Genomic DNA, 27,086 nt, shown 5'->3' on the forward strand with positions numbered 1-27,086 from the left:
TGGTGATCTTCTACCTCATTGTTTTATCCATTATTGAAAGTGAAATATTGAAATTTCCAGCTGTGATAGAGTTGTTTATTTTTCTCATCAATTTTGAGAATTTTTGCTACATGTATTTTTCAGCCTTGTTGATGGTTGCGTGTATATGTAATATTGTTTTATTTTCCTGATGGATTGACCGTTGTATCATTATATGTATTTTAGTAATGTTTTTAATTTTATTTTGTCTAATAATAGCATAACCACTCCAGCTTTCTTATGGTTATTGTTTTCATGCTGTATATATTTTTATCCTTTTGTTATCAATCTATTTGTACCTTTGAATATAAAGTGTGTCCCTTGTAAACAGCATGTAGCTGAATCTTTTAAAAATTCAGTCTGACATCTCTTCCTTTTGTTCAAATTGTTTAATCCATTCACATTTAATGTTATTACTGAAATAATTGGATTTATTTTTGCCAACTTACTTTTTGTCATCTGTCTCATGTATTTTTTATTCCTCTATTCCTCTTTCCTTCTTTTGTTTTAAGTTAATTGAACATATTTTAATGAACGATTTTACTTTCTTTAATGACCTTTTTGATTATATTTCAAAAGTTATTTTCTTTTTGGTTACTGTAGGACTTTGCATATACATATTAACTTATCAGAATCTATTTCAGATTTATACTTGCTTAATTCCAGTGATATCTACATCCAAAACTCTTGTTTAGTTCTATTCCCGTCTTCCAGTTATTGTGGTATTCTTATTGTCTATATTACATCAAAAATGTTATAAACCCATTCATTATTAGTATTGTTGTTTTATATAAATGTCTTTTATGGAAGATGAAAGAAGAAGGATTGTAAATATATATTGATATAATTTATTATGTTAACCTTCTTATTTATCATTTCTGATTCTCTTAATTTCTTCTGGGAGATTTTAGTTATGTTCTAGATTTATTTCAGCTTTGTTCCACCCATTTCTTTTGTGCTTTTATTGGCAAATATATTTCTTTTCTCTATATTACAAACCAAAAAATACATTTAAATGTGTTATTTTCAACAGTTGCTTTTAAAAATCACTTAAGAGAGAGATTCCAAGATGAAAGCAGAGTAAGTGGAAGATACACTAGCTTCTTCACAGGACCAGACTGGAATTACAACTAAAATATAGAACAATCAACCTGAATAACCAACTGAAGACCAGCTAAACAGAAGTCTTATAACCAAGGATTTACAAAAGAAGCCACATCAAGACTGGTAGGAAAGGTAGAGATTCAAAACGGGCTGGTCTCACACCCACAGGCAGCAACTGAAATTCTGGAGGGACATCTCAGCTGCAAAGCTCCCCTCTGAGGAGTGTGGGGGTCTCAACCCCATACCAAGCTTCCAAGCCTGAAGCATCAGAACTGGGAAGCCACAAAACATTTGGCTGTGAAAATCAGTGGGAATTCTGTCCTCCTGGGAGAGACAGGAGTATACTAGAGACAGAGGTGCACTCTTAAAAGGCCAACACACAAAATCTCATTCACAGTCACTCACCTTGGGCTCTGGCAGAGGAGGAGCAAAACAGACCAGACTCATGTGAGGAGAGACTGGGGTTTGTGGCTCTGGGGAGAGAACCGAAGGGACAGCTGCCAGCATCCCTGTGCTGAGTCCCTCTCCCACACTACAGATGTCATCTTCCTTGGGTGGAGCACTCCCTTTCTACACCATCAGCCTGGGGGAATGCAATAGCCCCACCCTTTGGATACTCTGATGAAGAGTCAGCTGTCTGAGCCAGAGTGTAGAGGTTTGGGCAGACTCAGGGGGTGCCAGTGACTAGTTGTGTGGCTTTGGGGCAAGGGCAATTCCCCTTACTTTCTCATGAACCCGACTGGCACCTTCCCCTGATGAGAGATCCGGAAGCCCCACCCTTTGGACACCTGATGCCCCAGCCCTGCCCAATGTGAGCTCCCCAGCAAGGTTGTGCAGAATCTGAGATAGACTGAATTGGGTAACTCTGGGGTGGTGACCACTCCTCCCATCTTCCCCAAAGCCTGATCAGAGCCTCCCCCACATGAAAGATCCACTAGCTTCACTCTCCCCACTCTTGGGCACCCCTCCCTGCTGAGCTTGGGCTCCCAGCAAAACCTGGAACAGACTGAGTTGTGTGGCTATAGAACAGGGCCATTTTTCCCTCGCACACCTGACCAAAGCAGAGCTTTCCCTTCACATGGCCAAATCTTGTTCTGCTTTGAACCTAATAAGCCCTGCTGGACTACCTCAAAAAACAAGAAAAATCTCAAATAAACAATCTAACTTTACACTTAAAGGAACTAGAAAAAGAACAACAAACAAAGCCCAAAGTGAGTAGAAGAAAGGAAATAATAAAGATCAGAGTAGAAAAAAAACAAAATAGAGTCTAAAGGAGCAATACAAAAGATAAATGAATCCAAGAGCTAGTTCTTTGAAAAGGTAAACGAGATTGACAAATCTTTAACCAGACTCATCAATAAAAAAAGAGAGAGAACCCAAATAAATAAAATCAGAAACGGAAGAGAAGTAACAACTGACCCCACAGAAATACAAAAGATTGTAATAAAATATTATTAACAGCTATATGACAACAAATTGAACAATCAGAAACATACAATCTTCCAAAAATGAATCAAGAAAAATCAGAAAATCTGAATAGAATGACTACAACTAATGAAATTGAAGCAGTATTCAAAAAACTCCCAACAGACAAAAGTGCTGGATCAGATGGCTTCACAGGTGAATATTACCAAACATTCAAAACAAGAACTAACACTTATCCTTCTCAAACTATTCCAAAAAATTCAAGAGGAAGGAAGACTCTCAAGATCATTTTACAAGGCCAGCATTATTCTAATTCTAATACCAGATAAAGATGCTATAAAGAAAGAAAATTATACACCAATATCTCTGCTGAACATAGATGGTAAAATCCTCAACAAAATATTAGCAAACTGGATCCAGCAATACATTGAAAAGATCATACACCAAGATCAAGTAGGATTTATTCCCGGAATGCAAGGTTGGTACCATATCTACAAATCAATAAATGTGATACACCACATAGAAAAAGGAAAGATAAAAATCACATTATCATATCCATAGATGCATAAAAAGCATTTGATAAAGTCCAGCACCCATTTATGATAAAACTTTCAGCAATGTGGGAATAGAGGGAACATACCTCAACTTAATAAAGGTCATATATGACAAACCCACAGCCAACATCATACTTAAGAGGCAAAAACTAAAATGATTCCCCTTAAGACAGGAATAAGACAGAGATGTCTACTTTCACATTTTTATTTAACATAGTACTGGAAGTGCTAGCCACAGCAATTACACAAGAAGAAGAAATAGAGGGCATCCAAATTGGAAAGGAGGAAGTAAAATTGTCATTATTTGCACATGACATGATGCTGTATCTAGAGAACCCTAAAGATTCCACCAAAAAAGTGTTAGAACTGATAAATGAATTCAGTAAAGTAGTAGGATACAAAATAAATATCCAGAAATCAGTTACATTTACATACACCAATAATGAATTATCAGAAAAATAAACTAAGAAAACAATTGCATTTACAATTCACCAAAAAAAATTAACAACAAATAAATTTAACCAAAGATGTGAAAGACCTGAACTCGGAAAATTGTAAGACTCTGCCTTATAACCCAGCAATTCCACTTCTGGGAATATATCCAAAGAAACCTGAAACACTGATTTGAAAGAATATATGCACTCCTATGTTCATAATTACCTTTATGTGTGCTTTTCTTTTTTCATGGATTTAAATAACTCCCTGGGGTCATTTGCTTTCAGAACTGGAGAACTTCCTTTAGTATTTCTTGTAAGGTGTATGTTAACAATAGATTCACTCATTTTTTGTTTATCTAGGAATGTGTTTTGCCTTCATTTTTGAAAGATAACTTTGGTGAATAGAGGATAACTGTTGGATCATTTACATTTTGAGCAGTTTTAATATATTGTTTGATTTCCTTCTGGCATCCATTGTTTTGATGACAGATTAGCTGCTAATCTTTTTGGGGTTCTCTTGTAAATTAGGAGTCATTTTTCTCTTGCTTCTTTCAACATTTTTCCTTGTCTTTGGATTTCAGCATTTTTACCGTGTTGTGTTTGTTTGTCGGTCCATTGAGCTTCCTGGATAAGTAGATGAATATTCATCAAATTTGGGAAGTTTTCAGAAATTATTTCTTTGAATTTTTTTCTGCTCCTTTTTCTCTTTTTCCTGTCCTTTTAGTATTCCTATTATGTATTTGCTGGTGTAATTAGCAGTGTCCCATATTTCACCAAGACTCTGGTCATTTTTCTTTATTCCTTTTTCTCTTTGTCCCTCAGATTGCATAACATCTATGAATCTTAATATTCACTAAATCTTTTTCCTGCTAGCTCGTCTACTGCTGAGCTACTCTAGTAAATTTTTCACTTCAACCTTTGTACTCAAAATTTCTACTTGTTTCTTTTCATAACTCTATTATTTTTTTTCTATTTGATATGACACTGTCATCATAACTGCCTTTACTTCTTTAATCACAGTAATTTTTATTCTTTGAACATATTTATATTGGATACCTTGAAGTTTTTATTAAATTCAACATCTGGTCACTCTCATAGGTAGTATCTGTTGCCTGCTTTGCTCCCCATGTATGTGTCATACTTTCCTGTTTCTCTGTAAGTCTTGCATTTTTTTCAGACAATATATTTTAGTAACCTTGAGTACTGGTCCTCTCCTTCTGGGGCTTACTTTTGTTATTTGCTTATTTGTTTAGTGACTGCTTGGATTATTTTACTGATATCTATTTCCTCCCTGCTATGTGAATCTTCTTATGTTGCTCCTCAGAGGGCACAGCACTGGGTATGCCCACAGTCTCTCTGAGATGACAGTGGTTTTGGCAGTCCTCTCTTTACTTTCTCTTTCCCAGAACATAATTGGCTGTTAAGCAACACTAATAAGTTGATTGATTGCTCTATTGTTTTTGACAATGCATTGGAGCATAAGTTGCTCCACAGATTCATGGAATTAAATTTGGTTCCTTTTCAGAGATAGTTTTTTAGGAGGGAGAGTGAATAAACAAGGCAATCATAGAGAGGGACAGGCATTCTCTGATGTTCTGATCAGGTCTTCATTTTAGGCAAGCACTGTGAACCTGAGTTTTGGTGGTGTAACCTTTATATGTGTTCATGCCTCTCCTCCAGATATAGTGTCAGAGCCTAGCTCACATGCGGGCCCACTCCTCTCATAGAGATTTTTGTTTTCTGTTTCCTTTCCCTAGTTGTGTTGGGTTTTCACAATTCCCTTCAGGATATGGGCTTTGTTGTCCTTCTTCCTGCAGATTAAGTCTTTGCTTTCTAAGGGAAATTAGGTCTGGTTGGAATTTCAACAGTGACTGCCGTCTCCCTCTCTGAACTGAAACAATAGGGCAAGTTTTATCAGAGTTTCTTTGACCTTCCTTGAGAACACCTAGTGGAGTTTCTAGAGTAAAGCCCCTCAGGGACTTCAAATTCTCATGCTAGCCCTCACCCAGTCTTTAGAAATTCATTAGCAATTTTTAACTAAATTTTCTTACTGTCCTACATGGTGTTTGGTGGTTTTTATTCCAAATAAACAAATGTTTGGGTACTATTTTTCCCTCCGTGAGTCTCTCTCTAGATTCTGGGATAACTGTTTGCCCTGTGGCCTTTGTTCTCTGATGGTCTTAAGAAAATTTGTTTTGTAGTTTATCCAATTTTTTTCCTACTGTAAGTGTGAGTGGCATTCTTTTCAGCTCTCCATTTGCAGTTGAAACCAAAAATTGTCTTGTTCATTTTACAACTTAAATATAACATTTTATTTAAAATCCCTTTGGTTCCCATAAGCAGTAAATTCTTTTGCCCTAGTGATCTGCAGTGGACAGGAAGTTGGGTACTATTCTCAGAAACATTTCTCTCCTTACTCCAGGAAATTTCTTGTTTGGGAGTATAGTGAGGGAGAAGTAAAACAGATTTCTATTACTATATGGCTGTCTTTAACAACACTGTCTGTTGGCCCAACAGGTGATAGGTTCAGTACTTTGATTGCCAGTCATAAAGCTTTGCATCTGCATTTTTTCCAGTCTTTTTTCCCTCTATGGAGAACTTTGTAGGGATAGAAATAAAACTCCATAGCATAACCATCTCAACATCCACATGCACTGTAAGCATAGCTCATGATTTGGTCGCCAAGGCAGTTAAGCTGTCAATTGGCATAAAATACCTTCTTGCCTGGCCGGCATGGCTCAGTGGCTGAGAATTGCGAGTTTGATTTTCCCCTCAGGGCACATGCCAGGGTTGAGGGCTCCATCCCCAGCAAAGGGTATGCAGGAGGCAACCAATTGATGTTGATGTTTCTCTCTCATCAGTGTTTCCATCTCTCTCTCTCTTTCTTCTTCTCTCTCTAAAATAAATAAAAACATATTTAAAAAATAAAATAAAATGCCTTGTTAAGGCATTAATGGTGGAGGAAGCAATGTTTTACTCTTTAAGTCTGTCATCTGAAGAACTATTACCACTATTCTGACATCCTAAAGAATTGATTGGGTAAAAGGTGAACATAAAATTCAAATCCTTGGATTTAGGAAATCAAACTAGTTAAGGATGATCAGCTTAGAGCCAAATAAACTGAGGTTCCAACCTAGGCTTTTCCCCTTAGGTATGTCACCTTACATAAATCACATCTTCTTTGAGCATCAGTTCAGTCACCTATATAGAGGGTATAATAACACTTCTTTCAAAATTGCTTGTCAGAATTAAAAGAGATAGAAATATAAAAAAAACAGACTATAAACATCAGTGATTTATATCACTTCTAGACCAGGGTGTAGAAAAATGAGTAGGAGATCTCTATGTATTCTTTTTCTCTGCTGTGGCGATATCATGATTAGTCTGAATCTCTGGGAAACTAGGGGGAGAAGAACCTCTTCAGTCCCAATTCTTATGAAGTTTGAGAAATAAACCTTTGTTGTGTTAAGCCACTGATGTTTTAGGGTTAGTAGCTATCCTAGCATATACTTAGCCTAACTTGACAAATGCACCCAAAGGTCTTCAGAGTTAAGCAACAGAATCACTGGAATGCTTGTTGAAATATGTATTATATGTGGTAAAACTATACTGAGGGCAGGAAATAGTGGAGATTATGATGGTAAGAGGGAGCTACTCAATTATCATATCAGAAAGTAAATACGTAAGGACTGAAATTAACAAGTCAAGAAAGAGCAGTTGCAAGTCATACACCTGATAAAGGACTTGTATTGAGAATAAGCAAAGAACTCTTACAACTCATCAATAACAAAACAACCTACCCAATTTTAAAATGGGTAAAGGATTTGAATAGACAATTCTCCAATGAAGATGTCCAGATAGTCAATATGCACATAAGGAGATGCTCAACATCATTAGCCATTAGGGAAAGATAAATCAAAACCATAATGGGATTCCATTTCATACCCACTAAGATGGCTGTAGTAGAAATTACAGACAATGGCAAGTGTTGGTGAGGATGTGGAGAAATTAGAACCTTTGTACACTACTGATGGGATTGTCAAATGCCACAGTTGCTTTTGGAAAACAATTTGACAGTTCCTCAAAAAGTTAAACACAGAGTTACTACATGACCTAGCAATTTCACACACAGAATAAATCCTAAGATTTCTCATCACACAGTATCTGTATGAAGTGATGAATGTGAATTAAACTTATTGTGGTAATCATTTCACAGTATATGTAAGTCTACCCATTGTGCTGTGAGCTTTAAAATTATATAATGATGTATGTCAATTATATCTCAATAAAACTGGAAACAAAATTTTGTTCAAAAAGAGAAAATATTAGCTTTGCTTCTTCCAACAAATTACTAACTAGAGGGTCAAATACTACACATTTGTGTGTTTTTTAAACCAGACATAAAACAAATAAATTACATTTAGAATATATCTTCATTAGCATGCTCTGAGGTTATCTACATAATAAACAAAAGCAGAACCATCATTTCTGTACTTGTAAATTTTATATTTTGACTGAATAGTTTATTTTAAAGGGCAAAAAAAGTACATGAATGTTCAGTACTGATACATGCTACAACATGGATAAACCTTGAAAACATTATGCTATGTGAAAGAAGTCAGATACAAAAGGCCATATATTGTATGATTCCTTTTATATGAAATGTCTAGAATAAGCAAATCCACAGAAACAGAAAGTAGATCAGTGTTTGCCAGATGCTGGGGGGGAGGGGGAAGATGGAATGCAGACACCAGTATGTGCTAATGGGCATGGGTTTTTTTGTGTGTGTTTTCAAGGTGATGAAAATACCCTGGAACTAGATAATTGTGATGGTTTCAGAACTCTGTTAATATAATAAAAACCACTGACTTGTATGCTTTGAGGGTGTACTATTCTGAGTGTGAATTTTGTGGTATGCGAATTACACTTTGATGAAACTGTTTAAAAAAAGAAATAGCAGCCTAGGCATATGATTCAGAAACACGGAGGCAAATATAAGAAATAATCCAAAACATTTACAGTAGTTGTCTCTGGAGAGTGGGAATGTGGAATGGCAAGGCAGACCACAGTTTTTAATAATAAATTCTTTTGCACTATTGGATTTTAAAATTTTGTACATGCATCCATTTGTTAAAAAGTAAAATGAGCTAAAAACAAAGGACACACACAGACATTGTGAGGACAGGTCAAAAGAGATTCTGATACATTGGATCTGAGGTGGGAGCCAAGATTCTGCATTTTCAAGCTAGGTGATTTGGGTGCAGGTAATCTGCTAGTAGCTAGAAAACTTGGAGAAGCACAACCATACCCAGTGTTAAAATCATTTAGCAATGAATCTCGATATAATCTGCTGCGTTCCTTTTGGAGTGGCAAGTTTCAGTTGTTAAAGATGAAATTACATGCTTAAGGCTATGTATTCAATCAAGCCAAAGACTGGGCCAAGAATTGAGGCCTTCTGACTCTATAATTAATGTATTCACTTTTAAACTTCCATTATGTGTTGTGGTTACCAAAATGAGTAAGATAAATTCTTTGCTTTGAAAAGGGCAAGTCTAGTGGGGTAATTATAATGCCTGAAAATATATTAATAAAGGTTTTACAAAGTATTTTTTTCACATTTCATGTCAGGATTAATAAAACTATAACATGAGAAGAGGGAACCTTCTTCACAGTTAAGTAGGGAACATAGTGGAGATTCAACTCACCAGGGACTCCAGAGAAATCAAAAGGGCTTTGTTACCTTGAGGATTCCAGCCCACCAGGAGCAGTGGGGCCCTTAGGAGGGTGCAGTACCCATAAGAAGAGGAAGGGTGGCCATCAGACATGGTATGTCCCAGGAGAGAGTGGCATCCACCTCTCAGCTGTTTGGACTTATTCTCCAGCAAAGTTGAGAACTTCCTTACCCTCCTCCAAACATCTGTCAGGGTTCTGGTCCTGCTAGTGCAGAGGAGAGGTAGGAGCCAGCCCAACACAGCTCACACACAGTATCTCATCTGATCTCCACAACCCTGGAAGGCAAGTTTTATTCCCACTTCAGGATGACAAGACAATGGATCAATAACTGCTTGGTCAATTCCTCCAGCTTCCAGTACCAGAGATAATGTGAGTTTTACACATAATTTCACATCCTGACAACAGGAATTTGAAGTGTCTTCACTACCTTCATAAACTCACTAAACAGTTATTTTGATTACTTGGTATACATTTTTCTACTTTAAAAAATCTTTATTATATTTATTTTATGACAAAGTAATGTGTTTTTTAGGGGAAAATGTGCAGATGAGAGAAAGGATAACCTCCTCCATTGTCACAACACAGAGAAAACCATTATTTCTCTTTTCTGTTATTTCTCTATTCCATAAGTTTCCCTGCACATGGATGTATCATGTAACTTTTTTTTCAAAAAATGGGCTGATGCTGTTTATGCAGTTCTGAAAACTGTTTATTATTATTTGTACAATGTACCATGAACATATCTTCCATGCACATAGGTGAAAATCCCCTACTAAAACAGAGAGCACTATATAGTTGGATCAAAAGGGTGCTGGTAACAAGGGTGACACCTAATGCAAAGTATCAGCATAAAGTTAAAGCACATCGCCTGGCAAATGCCTGCCAGGGAAAGCAGAGTTGGCAATATTTCCATCAGAGAAATCGGATTTAAAGGCCAATGTCATTAAACATATGGACCATCTTCTAAGTCTTTCTGGCCCCTACCTCCGCCCCTCATTCCCCTGACACCCCGTTGGCCCCTTGGGAAGAATGGATCCTGTACATCTCTTTGCATCCAATGAAAACCACCCGTTTTCTGTTTTTTCCTTAGCTCCTCCTGAGCCCTTGACACATCTCCACATTCTCTCATCATCTCCTCACTGCCCAAATGCCTTTCCTGTAAGTCCTCCTGATAGTCCTTGGGGGAATCTTCTGTCCCCCTGTCCGTTTTTCGCTTTGCTTTCCGGGGCACATAATCTTCAGCCGGGCGCTTTTCGGCAGCCCGCAGCTGGCTCTCTGGCTTGTCCTGGGGCTCTGGCTTGTCCTCACCGCGTGTTTTTCCCTCACCTTCAGACTTGCTCTGCTTTTCTTGTTTCCCCTCATCATTTGGCTGTCCCTTGTCCTGGCACTTTTCCTCCTGCCCTGGCTTCCCCTTCACTTCTGAATTTTCTTCCTCATCTGACTTTCCTTCATCTTCTGTATCTACTTCATTTTCTTGCTTTCCCTCACTTTCCAGCTTTCCTTCATTTTCGTGGTAGAGTTTTTCCATGTTGAGATGTCCCCTCCTTTGCTTGTCCTAGGACGCAAACAGGAGACAAAGGAGACTGAGTGCAGATTCTGAGAGTACTTGCCTCCATGATACAGGGGTTTCCTCACACGATCTCAGCTTCCAGGTGCACTCCCATCCATACATTTTTTTCCTTTCCTTCCCACTCCACACGTTTGTGTGAGCCAACTTTGCAGAAACTTCCATGGGTGCTTCTCCCCAGCATTTAAGTGGAGTGTGCTAAGAAGTATGTAAGAACAGATGTGTCCCTGAACTTTGCTCTGGCCTTGGCTATGCCCATAACAATTTTAACTGGGTAGCCTCCAACTTGCACTGACCTGCAAGAATCCTGGCTGGTTTCTTTTTTTCTCTTGCCAGCAATTACAAGACTTACAGATCTACAGACACAACAGCAATGACCTGTTCTCAGATTTCAGGGCTACTCTAGTATCCTCAAGAGGCTTCATAGATACCACACCTCCATCTCTTACTTCCTTGTTTTTCCCCACTATCCTCATCAGCCATGTTTCCTTAGGGTCCTGACAGAGGCCATGTATTCTGAGACTGCAATAGGAAAACTTGGAGGAGAGGGGACAGGTAGTGGCCTCCTCAACTTCTGCTCAGGCTTAAATCACTCCCAGTCCCAGAGGTTCTGGGGTAGTTGCCCTCTCCCACTGACCTGCGCTGGTCCTGCAGGTCTTCCCTTTTCTTGTCTGGGTTGGTGCTTGCAACCACAGACCTGAAGACCTATAAAGAGAGAGAAGACATATGGTGAATGAGGGATTAAGAAGTGAATGACAAGCAACAGGGATAGTGACTCTTTTTGGACTCTAGTTGTCAAAACTTTCCCAACTCCTGTCATCCATTGCCCTTTTTCCTTGCACCTCTGATTCCCCTCTACAGTCGTCCTTAACAGCCTCCATTTTCCTACCACTGGGCAATGGCAGAGAAAAATTATTTCCAAAGTGTTTCTATGTTTCTGAATGCTCCTCCCAAAATTCTATCTCACTTTTTCTTGCACAAAAATGAGTGAGGTTGAGAACAGTGGTGTTCAGAAAGCAGATCCTGCTGTGCTCAGGTCTCTGCCTTCCAAATTCCCTACCCCAGGGTGCCCAGGTAGCACAAAGCCCATCACTTCTCTAAAAAAGGTGATGGTAGAGTCAGGGGGCAGAGTAGAAATATCCAGAGCATTCCTGCCACTCCCCCCCTCGACATACACAGAAAGACCACATTTTCCTACAATGCAAGAGACAAATTAGTTCTAAATTCAGTAAAATTTTTGATCTATGTTGCCTCCTCATAAGCCTCCCTAGTTCAGACGCTACTTCTCCGCAATAGGGAGCTGGTCTCTAGACTGAATCTTTATCACTCTCCTAGGCAGCACCTGGCGCCCCCCCCCCCCGCAGCCCAAAATTCCCGGCTCCAGAGAGGGCAGAAGATGGGGAAGAGATACAGAGAGTGCAGTCCTGACCCTTTTCGGGGGTCTGCCCCACCCCCTACCGGAGATCTCAAGCCGTGCCTTCCTCTAGCCGCCCAGCAGGGATCAGGCCACTTTCTCGCTGTCCACCCCCCCCCACCCCTGCACTCTCTCCATCAGACGTATCCCGATAGCCTGCCTCCTAGGACATCCTAATTGGTACCCGTTCTCAACCCCTGGCTGGCCCCTCTCCATCTTCTCCCACCAAGCCCTCCATTTCTTGCACCAGAGGATGGGCATCGGTGGAAGGATAGAGGGAATTCAGTCCAAGACCTTCCCTGGTGTTTGCCCTCTGCCACCCCCACCTCAGGGGTCAGCAGGCAGCAGTGAATTTGTAGCCGTCCCAGGGAGATGCTTCCTTCTCCTCACATTTCTTTCTGCCATCAGCCTGCACTTATCCAGAGAAATAAGAGATGGTACCCAGACCTCTCCCACAACACTCACTCAGTTTTCTGCGCCAAAATGAATGGGGATGAGAGGGAGGTGGCATCTGTAAAGCAGACAGGATCCTCTAGCCTCGGTCCGTTACCACCCCTACCCCAAGGCTCCCCCCACCCACACACCTAGTACTGACCTGCAGGGCTATAAGACAGTTGGCCCCTCTGTCCCTCAGTCTGAAATCTCTCTTCCTCCACAGAAATAGGGGACGAGTACCTGGAGGAGAGGGACTTCTGCACACGTCGGCCCCTGATCACGTGAGGGAAACGTCACCAGTGGGCTCGGGTCCCTTGTTCCCCTCCCACCGGGAGAAAGTGCGTCAGGAGCCAGCCCACTTCTCTCCTTCACTATCCCGGTTCCCCTCGCCCCCCTTCAGTCTTCTCTCCTCACCGCTTGAGACTCTGTCACACATTTTAGCTTTTGTTAATCCCAGAGGTCAACTGTGGCCCCTTCTCCCTGTGGTATGAGTTCTGTTTTATCAGGGAAGGGCTGCATCTTCTCCTAGTGCTACTGGACCTTGGTACATCTCTGAGGAATTTTTTCTTTCTCTTCACTGATCTTAGAGCACCTATGCCTTGAATCTACTTCTCCACTCAGCCATGGATGCTCAATCCTCCTGTCCTCTGGACCTTCACATAATAGGTACTGGGTGGATTATCAGATAAGGAAGAGGGTAGTTGAAATAGAGCTTTTATTTTCTTCTAATTTTTTTTTTTTTTAGTTTTATTTCATTTACTACCCTCAGCATGGGTTACTCTTTTTTTAAGTTTAAAAGATTTTTCTTTTTTAAGGCACTCAGATATTGAGGATCAACTTCTGCTATTACAAGATATTTCTGTAAAAGGAATGTGACAGACTTTATACATCCTGGTATCTTTGCTCCTTGCTTAAATAAATTCTTAAAGTGCATGAAAGGAAAATGAGCTAATAAACATAATCTTATCCTTTACTCTCCAGTTTCTTTTTTAATGCTTCACAAAGTTTATAATCACTTTGAAATGCCTTGAAGAAGGTAATATCACAGTATCTCTGTCTTTCTAAAATTTTTGGTGTTTTGAGATTTTAATTTCTTCTAATTATTTTTTTAGCAAAAAATTTTTTATTGTTGACTCTGTTACAGATGTCCTCCATTTCCCCCCTTCCTTTGCTCCCCTCCACCCAGCGCCCACCCCTCCTAAGCCTTCACCACATTATTGTCTAAGTACATGTGTTATGCATATATGCATATATATTCTTTGGTTGCTCTCTTCCCATCCTCCCCACCTTCCTCCCTTCTGAGATCTGTCAGTCTGTTCCATTTATTCATGTCTCTAGTCCTATTTTTTTGTCAGTTTATTTTGTTCATTAGGTTCCACAAAGAAGTGAGACCATGTGATATTTGTCTTTGACTGGCTTATTTTGCTTAGCATAATAGTCTCCGTGTCCATTGTATAGATTACTCTTATAAGGAAAAAATTAAATAAAGCTACTTTCACTTGGGAAAAAACATATTTAATATAGAGGGGGAAACCAACATGATTCCAAAATTCTGAGAAAAAGTTAAGTTCATAACATTAAATTTTACTATATAGAAAATTTGATTGGCTACATACAAAATGTTTTTAATTTTCAGAAATAGCTGGTTCTGTCATGTTTTACTAAAATTATATGTATTTAATGTTCCCAAACAGTTACTGAGTGCTAAGTAGATTTGCTGGAATCTAGTAGGTAACACAATATTAGTCTTGAAAATGTGTCCTATGGCTATTTTCATTCAGAGATTTAGCTGTGAACAAAGGCAGCTAAGGGTCTGAGGGATGCAGACATGGTTTGATCTTTCCTGCCCTGTCAAGAGGGAAGGGATATGGTGTTTCCGAACCCCTCCTTGCCTTCCAGAGCCTCTCATCCTTTAAGTTCAGGCACCTGACAGTTGCTCACTCCAAAAATATACATGGAGAGGTAACCAAGATGGTGCCCTAAGTCAATGCTTTTGGTTCCTTCCCTCCCCCAAATTCCCACAGAGGTAATTCAACCCAGCAGATATGAGAATGCTGTTCTGACAACTGGAAACCACAACAGTTCTCTTCCTGATCCCTGCAGCAGAGTGTTTCCATAATGCCTGAAGAAGTGATTGGGGGGGGGGGGGGTTGGAGGTGTCCAGACCTGCCTTCTCTCTACCCTATTCACAGATCCAGGTGTAAGTAAGCTTCCTTGACCTTGCCTACCATTTGACTTAGGAGATGCAGCCTGCTGGGTCTCTCAACTCCAGTATCTTCACCTCCAAGGCACCTAGAAGGAGCCTAGCCATATTGCAGAGTTGTTGCCTGCCAGTCCACATCCACCCCATCACCCTCTCAGCCAGGTTAGGCCAGTGTGTAAGGAACTCTGACATGGTGACCATACTGATTGATCTAAACCAGGTGTTTTCAGTTGTGGAAGTCTGTACACTGGGAACTTGAGAAACCCTGATACATGAGCAGACTGACATCATGAATAAGCAGAAGCTAGGAGGTAGAGAAAGGACAGAGAGGAGAAGGAGAAATGCTACTTGGGAATGAGACAGAAAGTGGAAGATACAAACGGCAGCTGGGCCATATTAAAGGGAGAGCACTTACTCCTTGGGTTCAGGCATTCTTAACTAGAGAAACATATGAATGCCCTGGAATTATGTTCAAAATGCTGTGTGTGTGTGTGTATGTGTGTGTAGAGGAAGGATAGAATATGTACATTTTTTACTGGGCATGTACATTTTCCTAGGTTAGTCTATTGCTTTCATTAGATGCTCAAAGGGGTATGTAATATAAAAAACAACAAAGTGAAGTCCAACTGGCCTATAGAATATACTTCAACATTTTTTCCAATTACAGTTTATATTCAATATTATTCTGTATTAATTTCAGATGTACAGCATAGTGGTTAGACAATCATGTACTTTACAGAGTGGTCTCCTGATATTTCAAGTACCCACCTGGCCCCAGACATAGTTATTATGATATTATTGACTGTATTCCCTGTGCTGTAATTTATATCTCTCTGACTATTCTGTAACTACAAATTTGTACTTCCTAACCCCTTCACCTTTTTCACCCAGGTCCACAACTTCCTTCTTCCCCTCCCAACCTCTGGGAATCACTAAATTCCATCTCTATAATTGTTATTTTTAAAATGTTACATAAATGAATTTACCATTTGAGTTTTTTGACAGGATAATTTCCTTGAGATCCATCCAATTGTTACACACATCAATAGTTCATTCTTTTTTTATCGCTGAGTAGTATTTCATGATATGGATGTACCACCACAAGTTGTTTAACTATTCACCTGTTGAAGAATATTTGAATTTCCCACCTTTTGATTATTACAAATAAAGTGGTTTTGAACATTTGTGTACATGTTTGATTATATTCTGAACACTTTGATTATTATGAGGTTTTATTTTTTAACATGCTATTCCCCTGTTGAGGTGTGTGTGTATGTTTAGCTTCACCCTGGGTCCTGTGGACCTCACCCTGGCAAAAATGCAAGGCTGGTTCACACTGCATCATGGCAGATGTCTGGAATGGAAATTCAGCTCCCCTGTTGGCCTTGCTGACACTTTCTTGATGAAAGTGAGGCATTAACTGTCACAGTCTCCTTTGCTTCCAAGTAGGGGTGTAAGATCAGCTCTCCACTGGGCTGTTCTCACCAAGGAGGGTGCTAAGAGAGGGCTGACTGACACCAACTTTTTGCCACAGGGTAGCTCAACTTCTTTTTTGGCCCTACTCACACCAAGGGAAGAGAAGGAGAATGCTAGGTGACAACTAGCTCCACTTTCCACCCCCTTGGATGACTTCTTGATGCCAGGTACAGACTCAACTAGATCTTGCTGAACTGAGGAGATGAATCCTAGTGGTTACTAGCTTTGCCTTGCATAGCTTTGTTAAATCTCATTGCTGTTGGGTAGGAGTAGAGGCTCAGCTCACCCCTGGACCATTGTGACACTACTCTGAAGAGTTGGTCAGACCACTGCCTGCATCATCTGGGCAGAGATAGATTAGCTCCTTTTCAGTCCTACCAACACTATTTGAACAACTCTCCTGTTCTCCAGTCCAGATACTGTTAGTAGGACTAGAAGGGAGCTGATCTATTTATGCCCAGATGATGCAGTGGCCAGTGAAATGAAGTAGATTAGCTCCCTCTTGCCCCCCCTGCCCCCCCCCCCAGGCCAAATTACAGAACTGGGAAGGGGTCAGTTTTTCTTTGTCATTTTTCTGGAGTATTGTAGTTATTGACAGAAATGTTTTCTTTTTAATCTGTGTTTTTTTTTTTTTTCTTTTCTTAATTTTAGCAAATGTTTCATTCTCCATTGGGATGATCATATAGTTCTTCTATTTTACGTTAATGTGGTGAGTTCCAATGATTTTCAAATGTTAACCCTACCTTGAATCCTTGGGATAAAACTTACTTGGTCATGGTGTATTGTATTTTTTATACTAAAGTTTTGTTAAAATCTTTTGCATATACGTTCATGAAGGCGATTGGATTGTAGTTATTTTTTGTTACATAATTGTCTGGTTAGTTATCTAGGTAAATCTAGCTTTGTAGGATTATTTGGGAAGTATTTCCTGCTCTTCGATTTTCTGGAAGATTTTATGTTATGTTATCCTTAAATGTTTGGTAAAATTACCAATAAAACCATCTTGACTTAGAATTTTTTTTGGAGAAAGAATTTTAAATAAAATTTCCATTTATTTAAACTATAGGCTTTCTTCTATTTTAATATGTATGTTTAGTGCTATAAATTTCTCCTTGAGTACTTATTTTGCCACATTCCACAAATTGTCATACGCTGAGTTTTTATTTTCACTCAGTTCAAAGTACCTTATAATTTCCCTTTTGACTTCTTCTTTGGGTTATTTATTCATGTGTTATTTGAAGTTAATTCCAGAGGTCTTTCTGTTATTAGTTTCTTTTTTTTCCTTTTTTTCTTTTTTTGTGACTGTAGCAGTATGGTTTATTAATCTGTGCCTTAGTATAGGCGCTGGGGCTTGCTTATGGTGCTCTTGATGTACACAGCCCGGACGTTCTGCCGATTGTTTTTGAGCAATGACACCAGGAAATTGACAGCTAAGTGGATGTTGTACACAAGCTCATCGTCTGTCATCTTCACTTGGCCAACAGCCACTGCCAGACACAGCACCTCTTCATCTGGAACTTGATTGTGGATTTCACTTCATCGACTTTGGCCACCATGTTCTCATTGTGGGTCAACAAGGAAGGGAACTTCCCAGCCTTATTCAGGCCTGGGCCCAGGATTCGTGGAATCTGCTTGATCAGAGACTCTGACGCCAAAAAGGCATCATACTTCTTGGCCAGCTTCTTGACCAGTTTCTTATTCTTGTTGAGTTTCTTCAGCTCCTCGATTTCCATGTGGGGGATGTCCACAGCCTTGGCCTCATCGCAGTGCTGCTGGTCCCCCAGAACACATATGGAGAACTTGGGGCGGGGAGTGGACTTAAGCCCGACGGTGCCCGAGAAACGTTTGTCCTTCTGAGGGTCATAGTTCTTCAAGCTGATCTGCAACTCCACGGTCTCCAAAAACTTGCGGCGCTTGCGCTGGTTCCCGTGCAGGACCTCCCGCACCACCCATACAGGGTGTCGCGGGAGACTTTATTGCTCATAGTTCCTCGCCCCGCAAAAACCGGAAAAAACTGTTATTAGTTTTTTATTTAATTCCACTGTGCTCAGACAACATATGTTTCATTATTTGAATCTTGTAAACAGTATTGAGACTTATTTTATGACCCTGAATATAGACTACCTTGATAAATGTTCCATATGCATGTGAAACAAGTGTTCGTTCTACTGTAGTTGGTGGCAAGTTCTACAATTGTCAACTAGGTAAATTGGTTCATAGTGTTGTTCAAGTCTTATATATATATACCTGCTGATTTTCTCTCTACTTGTTCTATTTTTTTTAGAAAGGATGTTGAAATCTCTGACTGCAATTGTGGACTCGTCTGTTTTTCCTTGCAGTTCTATCAGTTTTTGCTCCATCTATTTTGAAGCACTGTAGTAAATGAATGTTTAGGATTGTTATGTCCTCTTGACCAACTCACCACTTAAAAAATTATGCAATGACTTTCTTTTTTTCTTTTTCTTTTTTTTTAATCCTCACTTGAGGATATTTTTTCCATTGCTTTTCAGAGAGCATGGAAGGGAGAGAGAGAGAAAAAAAATCCGTGTGAGAGAGACATATTGATTAGCTGCCTCAGACTCACACACCAACCAAGAGTCTGACATTAAGCCTGCAACTGAGGTATGTGCCCTTGGTCAAAACTGAACCCAGGACCCTTCAGTCTGTGGGCCTACTCTCACTTTAACGACTGAGCCAAACCAGCTAGGGCTGCAATGACTTTCTATGACCATAATATCCCTGATACTATTCTTTGCTGATAGTCACTCAAGCTTTGTTTTGATTAGGTGTTAAGATTGTCCGTCTTTTTCCATTCTTGTACTTGTAATTATTTGCATCTTTAAATTTAAAACAGGTTCTTATAGGCAGCATATATTTGTGTCTTCCTTTTCTATACAATCTAATAATCTCTGCTTTATAACCAAGGTGTTTAAACCATTGACATTAATGTGATTATCAATATTAATATGTTTGACTTTAATTCAGTCATCTTATTTGTTTCCATTTGGCCCATCTGTTCTTTGTTCTCTTTTTCCTCTAACATTTTTTTGACTGAAAATATTCTCTTATGTTGGCTTATTAGCTACAACATTTTTCATGATTGTTTTGAGGTTTATAATATACATTTTTAACATTTCATAATCTACCTTCAAGTGATATTAATGTATAGAATAAGAACTTTAAAATTGTGTGCTTTTATTTCCCTCTCTTGGTCTTTGTGCTATTACTGACATACATTTTACTTCCACATATATTATAAATCCTACAATACACAGCAATCTGGAGGCAATCACAAGTCTCACATTATTTGTTCCCCTCCCAGAGAACTTTGTCTTCCACTATCTATATTCAGTAACTGAAAACTGTTTTTTCATATATTTTGTCCAGGTTTCAGTTGTTTAAATTAGTGAGGTAAATCCAGTCCCTGTTGCTCCATTTTCATTTGAAGCATAAATGTGGCTTGATGTTTTAAATGATGGCTAATCATGAAGGCTTTATTTCACTTCTAACCAGATCATTGCCTCTGCTATGTGGCTTTCCTGAAAGAGTCCAGTGTCTGTGTATAGTCCCTGCTCTGCCTCTGACTAAAAAGTTCAAACTGCACTGCTTTCTTTGGTCACAAGATGGCCCTTAAGCCTATTTTCTGAATTTCTTTCAATGATCTTGAATTTTCTCAGGAAAAAAAAAACAAACCCAAAACAGAAAAACAACCAATAATCAGTAATTCTTTTAATTCAAAAGTTGAGATGTTATCTGCATTATTAATTCAACTTTGTTAGAATTACATAGGATTTAAATATGTATACCTGTTTATCATTTGCTGAATACCATTAAATCCATACGTGTTCAGTTTCATTCATCAAATAGCTACTAGATGTACAGGGTGTGCTAAAACCCCAATGGCCCAATCCATATCTACATATCAAACCTCTCTTTTGAATATCTTTTGTCTTTAAGACCAGGGTTCACTGCCTTCTCTTCACTAGATTTTTAGGCATTATTGGAAGAATTTGTCCCTTTTGACAATGGCCACTCTGAGTGAGAAAAGGCGGCTCACCACCTAACATATAGAAATGCTATAAATAGGAAAATGCAGCCAGACTCTTAGATATGGCTGTTCCTTCTAGGGAACTTCATGCCCTGTTCCTTTACTGCCTTTTGCTCACTTTCTGATGGTTGGTCACTGCCTGAGCATTTTATGTGGAGCCTAACAGCTCACATACTACTAAGAACCAAGGGAAGCTGGTTAGCAGAGGGCTTTCTCTCCAGAAACTACAATCTTAAACCCACCCTTCTCTGAGGCTCTAAGGGTAACTTGGATTTGTCTATACACAGAAGAAACGTAAATTTTTTCTGAGCATATGTATGTCTAACCTTCTATCACGTTATGCCATGGGTTCACATGTGAGCTTCCAGTTTCTCTATATGAAGGAGCTGCTGAAGATCCTTAGGCCAGTGAAGACAGAATTCTTCTGTTTGACATTGAAGCTGGTGCAAATATTGGCAATCAAGAGTAAAGAGTCTGGTGGGGCATAAGCTTCTCTGTTCATCAGTTTTCCTTCCAACTTTGGCTTTTCTCTTTATGAACTTCTGTATTACATGGATGTGCCTGTGTCTCAAGCACTTGAAAGAGGGAGGGCTTTGGAATTACTTAAGCATATGATTCATGATGTCTAGGGTTTGCCATGTTACATGTTTTCACCTGTCTTATTCACTTTTCCCTTTGGTTTCATAAGTGCTATTGTGATGTTATAGTCTAGAGCAGGGTTTCACAAACTTTCTATTAGGTCCAGATAATAAATATGCAGGCTTTGCAGGCAGACCATACTGTTTCTTTGACAACTATTCAACTCTGCCACTGTAGTGCAAAGCCAGCCATAGACAATATGTAAATTAACAAGTTTGGATGTATTCTAATAAAACCTTATTTATGGATACCAAATTTTGAATTTCATAGTTTTGTCACAAAATAGGTTTTTTCCCAATCATTAAAAAAGGTAAAATTTACTCTTAGCTCATTGGCCAAAAAAATAAATAGGCCAGATTTGGCTCTTGGACTGTGGCTTCCCAACTTGTTTTATAATCCTTATTTCTAAGTTTATTTCCACAAAAGATTACCTTCATACATAAAATGTTTTTCACCTACTTAACACACTCCAAGGAAACTTTATTCCCCAAGTTCTACTGGAACACTTAAACACAATAGTCTTCCTTTGGACTTCTCATGAGATCTCCACATTTGGGTGTCCACTGAATTCACTCACATCTCCTGACATCCAACTCAGTATAAGGTAATTCTTTATATTTGTAGGTTTCAGGGGGCTGGTGTGAGGAAGAACTGTCTCAGATTGAAAGTGAGCTCTGTTGCCTCACACATTTTGTAAAGTTTAATGAACTAGGGAGGTTTTTTTAGGAGAGAACTACACCTAAGGAAAGAGAACCAGACATAAAATGTCTTCCCATGATGCTAAACATGGAGAGGGGATTTCTGCACACTTTTATAGAATAGCGTGAGGATTCAATTGATTGGGAGTTCCAGAGAAATCAATGGGACTTTCTCACCTTGAGGATTCCTGAACATCAATACCCAGTAGAGAGATTGGGAATGAAGCAAAGCAGGAGAGAAATGTAAGTGCTTACTTCTTAGCTCAGGGGACTTGAGCATAGGACACCTGGCTTTAAGAAATTCCCCAAATATCTGAAGGGAATATCTAAAGGGTTGGGTCATGAATATCTCGGTGGGAGCAAGAACTTGCAGAAAACTCACAAACTTATTGCATTAACAAGTACTCACAGCAGCCCTGGGAAATGATTACCTTCATCTTGATAAATATAATGATCTTTAAAGAGATATATCTTGTTATTAAAGAGATCCAGAGGTAAGCTAAAACAGATTCTGACATGACTGCATAGTAAGTGTTCAGATTGCTTTTATCATGTGGTCAAGCTCTTCCATTAGGTAATATGTTCAGTTTTTTTAAAATGAGAAAATATAGATAAGAAAATAAAAATTACTCATAATTCTACCACAGAGATGAACACTTTAATTTTTTACTTCATGTATTCTTTGTGTATTCATGCATAAAATATTTAAGATCTAAAGTTAAAAAAATAGAAAATTATTTTTTAAACTGCTTTATTAACTTCACAATATGTAATGAGCATCTTTCCATGCAATAGGTAAAACTCTTCTGCTGACAGAAACTTACAAATTGGGTCAAAACACAACATTCAATTAGAAGCTGGTAATAGGAGACCCACAGGAAACAAGTAACACCAAAAGGTTTACAAGAAAGTACATCACGAACAAGTTTAGGAAGGTGTGTCTCCCTACTAACTTAAGAGAAAACATCAGAATTCATGGCATAAGGCAAAACTCATCATGATGGTCATGGTGAGGGGGGTCAGTGCTGACTGCCCGCAGACTATGACTTAACTGCTTTCCCCTCAGCTTTTCCATCAGCTGTCTCATCTCCTCCCCAACCCTTTCCCTGTTCTCTTGTCTCATCCTTGCCTGTGGCTCTCCAAGCCTCTGACCCCCGTCCCATCTATACTGCAGGATGGGCTGCCGAACACGGAACCGTCTACGATTTCCTCTTGGCACACAGTATTCACCAGCTTCCAAAGGGAGGGCCAAGGGCTCTCCTTTATTAACATCTTGTTCCTTTTCATTCTTTTTTTCATTTTCCTGTTGGGCATTTTTCATGTTGAGAGTTTTTACTGCTTGTTCTTCTTTGGACGCCATTGCTCCTAGGAGACAAGAGGTAAAAGGAACTATTTTTTTGGTGGACGGATCAGCACCGAGGACAGAGGCCCTACTACGCACCTTTCACGAAACAGCCTAGGATTTCAAAGGCTTTTTAAAATTGCATTTTTCCCACCTGAGAGGCTCCCTATGCCCTCTAGGGGGCCTCCAGTCCCAGCTCTCCCCCCTCCCTCTAACTCCCCTCCCCTCCCTCGCCCCAAACCCACCATTTTCCCTACGATCCAAGCCCAGGCCTCTGCAGGCACCAAAATGGAGGACGGGATGGAGGTAGGGGAAAGGATTTGGGGTCTCAGGGTTTTCCATTCTTTCCCTGCCCATGGACCACTGGGCCCCGCACCCACCTGGGCCTATCCTTGCTGTCTGCTCCTCCTCCCGATTCTCGCCGCGAGCGCGCTGCTGCCACACTTGGACCCGAAGACCTGCAGAGCAGCGGGGTGCGGGAGAGGGTGGCGCTGCAGCCGAGCGCTCGGTGCCCACCCGTCCCGATCACCCACCCTCCCAGCCCCTGCCTCCTGCACCAGCCGACCCCACCCCCGCACTGACCACCATTTTCGACACCAAGAAAGATGGGGGGGCGGGGGAACGAGAAGCAGGTGTTTCAGAAGGATCGTCGCCTTGAGCGGTCCAGCCCTCTCCCGGGAAAAGCTCAGCAATTTCTGCAGACACACGCGGGGCCGCGTCGGAGAGAGGGAGATGCGGTCTCTGCACGGCTTCGCCCCGGGGCAGCCAGACCTCCCAGGGGGCTCCCCAGGCCAAGGCCACTCTCCACACCAACCCCAGGGAGCAGCTCCGGGTCCCTTACCTGCTCCGCCTCAGCCTCCTGGGGCTGCCCTGGCCCGCGCGCCCTCAGGGCCACTGGGAGCAGCAACCGAGAAGGGTGCGAGCCACCGCGGGGTCTGGAGCTCCAGCGAGGCGCGCGGGAGCCTATGTAGGCCGGTCACGTGAAGCCTTCGTCAGAGTGCGGCCACGGCCCTGTCCCGCCTCCTCCTGCTCAGCTTGGTCAAGCAGAGCCCTGGGCCTTGCACACCGGCCCCCGCCCCCGCCCCCGCCCGGGCCCCGGCCCCGGCTCCGGCCCCCGCCCCATCCCCGGTCCTGGCGTCCCTTTCAAATGCGTCAGCAGGGGCCCAGTCGCTGTCTCTCCTTTGTGTATTTCTGGGCCTTTCTGTGCTGCAGGGGAAGGGAAGTATCTTTTCAGGGGACTGTTCATTCTTGCTGCCTCTCCTAGGACTTGCCTTTTCTTTCCTATGCTCCCAGGACACACCTCTTTCCACCTGCTGTCCTTTCTGCTACCAATGCTTTCCATTTTCCCTCCACTAAAATGTGTCAGCAAAAGAGCCCAAGATAGTGGATTTTAAAAAATTCCTAGTATCTCTGTTCTGCTCTTTTTATATTAAGCAAAAAAATCAATATACTTTTATAAAAAGGAAAAAGTAAAGTTGTTTTATTTGAAAAACAGTATTAAAGTTAGGAAAAAAACCAACCACCTGTCTCTTCTGCTAAGTCATTTTATAAATATAGACTCTACAGGCAGCTACTCTTTCAGAACTTGGAAAAGGACAGGGCAGCTGATGGCTCCTCTTGTGAGGCGCCCCTAGATACATGAGGCCCTTCCATCAGGTGAGCCAATGGAAGTGCAGAGAGCCTTGTTGGATTTTGCAGAACTAAAACAACAAAAACTTCTTTACAAATTTCTGGTTCAAAAAGCAATAAGTATATCTTGATCTACAAATATCATAATCATGTATTTAGAAAATCCTTAGCAAGTCTACAATACACTTATTATAGAACTAAGGACTTAATTTAGCAGGGTTGCAGTTATAGATACACAAAAATTCAACTGTATTCCTGTGTGCTAGTAATGAATAAATGGAAATGGAAACTGTGTGTGCTTATAAAATTTATGGTAGCTTCCAAAAATGTGAAATACTTGGAAACAAATTTAAGAAAACCTATTCACTGAAAACAACAAAACTCTGCTGAAAGAAACTAAAGATCAAAATAAATGTAAAAAAAAAAAAGGTCTTAGATCAGGAAACTGAGTACTGTTAAGATATCAGTTATCCTAGCCAATTTGGCTCAGTGGTTAGAGTGTGGTCCCTGGAAGGGTCCTGGTTCCATTTGGGGTCAAGGGCACCTGGGTTGAAGGCTCTATCCCTCACCCTGGTCCAGGGCATGTGCAGGAGTGTCTCTTTCACATAGACGTTTCTCTCTTTCTCTCCCTCCCCCCTTCTACTCTCTCCGAAAAGCAATGGAAAAAATATCCTCGGGTGAGGATTGAAAAAAAAAAAGAACAGAGAGATCAATTCTTTACAAATTGATCAAAATAAAAATTGCAGCAAGCATCTTTGTATAACTTGACCCACTTACCCCCAAATTTATATGGAAATGCAAAAGACCTAGAGTAGACAAAATAGTTTTGGGGAAAAAAAACACCAAATCTGGAGTACTGTATTATCTGACTTCCAGACTTAAGATGTAGTAATAATGGTAGTGTAATAATAGAGTACATAGACATTGGACTTAACAAAATTAAAAAGTTCTGCTCTTTGAAAGACATGGTTAAGGAAATGAAGTGGGAAGCTGGGAGAAAATATTTACAACACAGGTAACTGACAAAAAGTCTGTATCCAGAAGACGTATTAGGAACTCCTAAACTTCAAAATAAGAAGGCAAACAATGCAATAAAAATTATCAAAAGATTTGCATAAACATTTCACAAAAATACAGATACATGTACAAATTGTCAATGAGCTCAAGGAAAGATGTTTAATCTCATTAATCACCAGGGAAATGAGAAAAAATACAATGAAATATCACTGTATGCTGATCATACTGCTAAAATTAAAAAGTCTGACAATCCCAAGTACATTTGAGGATGTGGAACAACTGAGTTGCTCATTCATTGCTGGTGAGAAATTCAACCAGTTTGAAAGACTTTTTGACAGTTTCTTGAAAAGTTAAACTTATACTTACCATATGTCTCAGAAATTTTACTCTTAGAAATTTTCCCAAACAGAATTCAAAATGTTTCCTCAAAAAGATTTGTACAGGAATGTTCATAGCAATTTCATTCATGGTAGCTCTCAAATGGATACAATCTAAATTTTCATTAACAAGTGAATGAATAAACACATTTTGATATAATCAAACATTATGCAATAAAAGGGAACAGCCTGGCTGGTGTGGCTGAGCGTCGATCTATAAACCGGTAGATCACGGTTTGATTTCCGGTCAGGGCACACCCCCTAGTACGGGCGTGCAGGGAGCACCCTATCAATGACTCTCTCTCATCATCGATGTTTCTATTTCTCTCTCCTTCTCTCTGAAATCAATAAAAACATTTTAAAAATAAATAAATAAAAGGGCCCGGCTGGGCTTGGCTCAGTGGTTAAGCATCGACCTAAGATCCAGGCGATCGGGGTTCGATTCCCGGTCAGGGCACAGGCCCGGGTTGCGGGCTCAGTCCCTAGTCGGGGGCGTGTGGGAGGCAGCCGATCAATGATTCTCTTTCATCATTGATGTTTCTATCTCCCTCTCCCTCTCCCTTCTTCTCCCCGAAATCAATAAAGATATATTTAATAAATAAATAAATAGGCACAAACTACTGGTACAAGCAGTAACATAGATGAATCTCAAAAAATGTTATACTTAGGGAAAGATATCAGACACTGAAGTGTTCATTCTGCATGATTCCACTTATATAAAGTTCTAAAAGAGGCAAAACTAATTTATCTTGATATAAATTTAATCAAATCAGTGTTTGCCTGGCTTGAAAGTTGGGCTTTTTCTGACTATAAAAGAGACATATAACAGAACTTTCTCAGTTGAAGGAAATGTTCTGTATCTTGATGGGGTAGTAAGTCCACTGGTGAATACACTGGTTGAAATAATTGAACTGTATAGTTAAAATGTGTGTAAAGTAAAGTTTACTTAAAGATCAAATATCTAGGAATA

At 40.1% G+C, this 27,086-nt stretch overlaps 1 protein-coding gene and 2 pseudogenes across 5 annotated transcripts; all 3 read right to left on the reverse strand.

Annotated features, from left to right (window-relative positions):
• Window positions 1-8,026: 8,026 nt before the first annotated feature.
• LOC308551219 (transcription elongation factor A protein-like 5) lies at window positions 8,027-12,970 on the reverse strand. 2 transcript variants are annotated; one of them, XM_081125641.1, is made up of 3 exons: window positions 12,848-12,970; window positions 11,476-11,543; window positions 8,027-10,826 (listed from the first exon to the last, which is right to left on the reverse strand). In XM_081125641.1, the coding sequence occupies exon 3, from the start codon at window positions 10,797-10,799 to the stop codon at window positions 10,215-10,217; it is 585 nt and encodes a 194-aa protein (XP_080981767.1). In that variant the 5' UTR covers window positions 10,800-10,826; window positions 11,476-11,543; window positions 12,848-12,970; the 3' UTR covers window positions 8,027-10,214. The 2 variants fall into 2 exon arrangements, with proteins under 2 accessions (XP_080981767.1, XP_080981768.1); XM_081125642.1 differs by having other exon boundaries at window positions 9,967-10,826; window positions 12,928-12,964.
• Window positions 12,971-17,664: 4,694 nt separating this feature from the next.
• On the reverse strand, window positions 17,665-18,350 carry LOC308551522 (large ribosomal subunit protein uL1 pseudogene; annotated as a pseudogene). The gene has a single exon. The product of its transcript is annotated as a large ribosomal subunit protein uL1 pseudogene (transcript).
• Window positions 18,351-22,485: 4,135 nt separating this feature from the next.
• LOC308551489 (protein BEX1 pseudogene) lies at window positions 22,486-24,024 on the reverse strand (annotated as a pseudogene). Of its 2 annotated transcripts, none has more exons than XR_014000604.1 (2): window positions 23,935-24,024; window positions 22,486-23,116 (listed from the first exon to the last, which is right to left on the reverse strand). The product of XR_014000604.1 is annotated as a protein BEX1 pseudogene (transcript). The 2 variants fall into 2 exon arrangements; XR_014000605.1 differs by lacking the exon at window positions 23,935-24,024 and adding an exon at window positions 23,474-23,551.
• Window positions 24,025-27,086: the final 3,062 nt, after the last annotated feature.

The sequence above is a fragment of the Miniopterus schreibersii genome, assembly GCF_964146895.1.
Source record: "Miniopterus schreibersii genome assembly, chromosome: X".
In the NCBI taxonomy this organism is placed as follows: domain Eukaryota; kingdom Metazoa; phylum Chordata; class Mammalia; order Chiroptera; family Miniopteridae; genus Miniopterus; species Miniopterus schreibersii.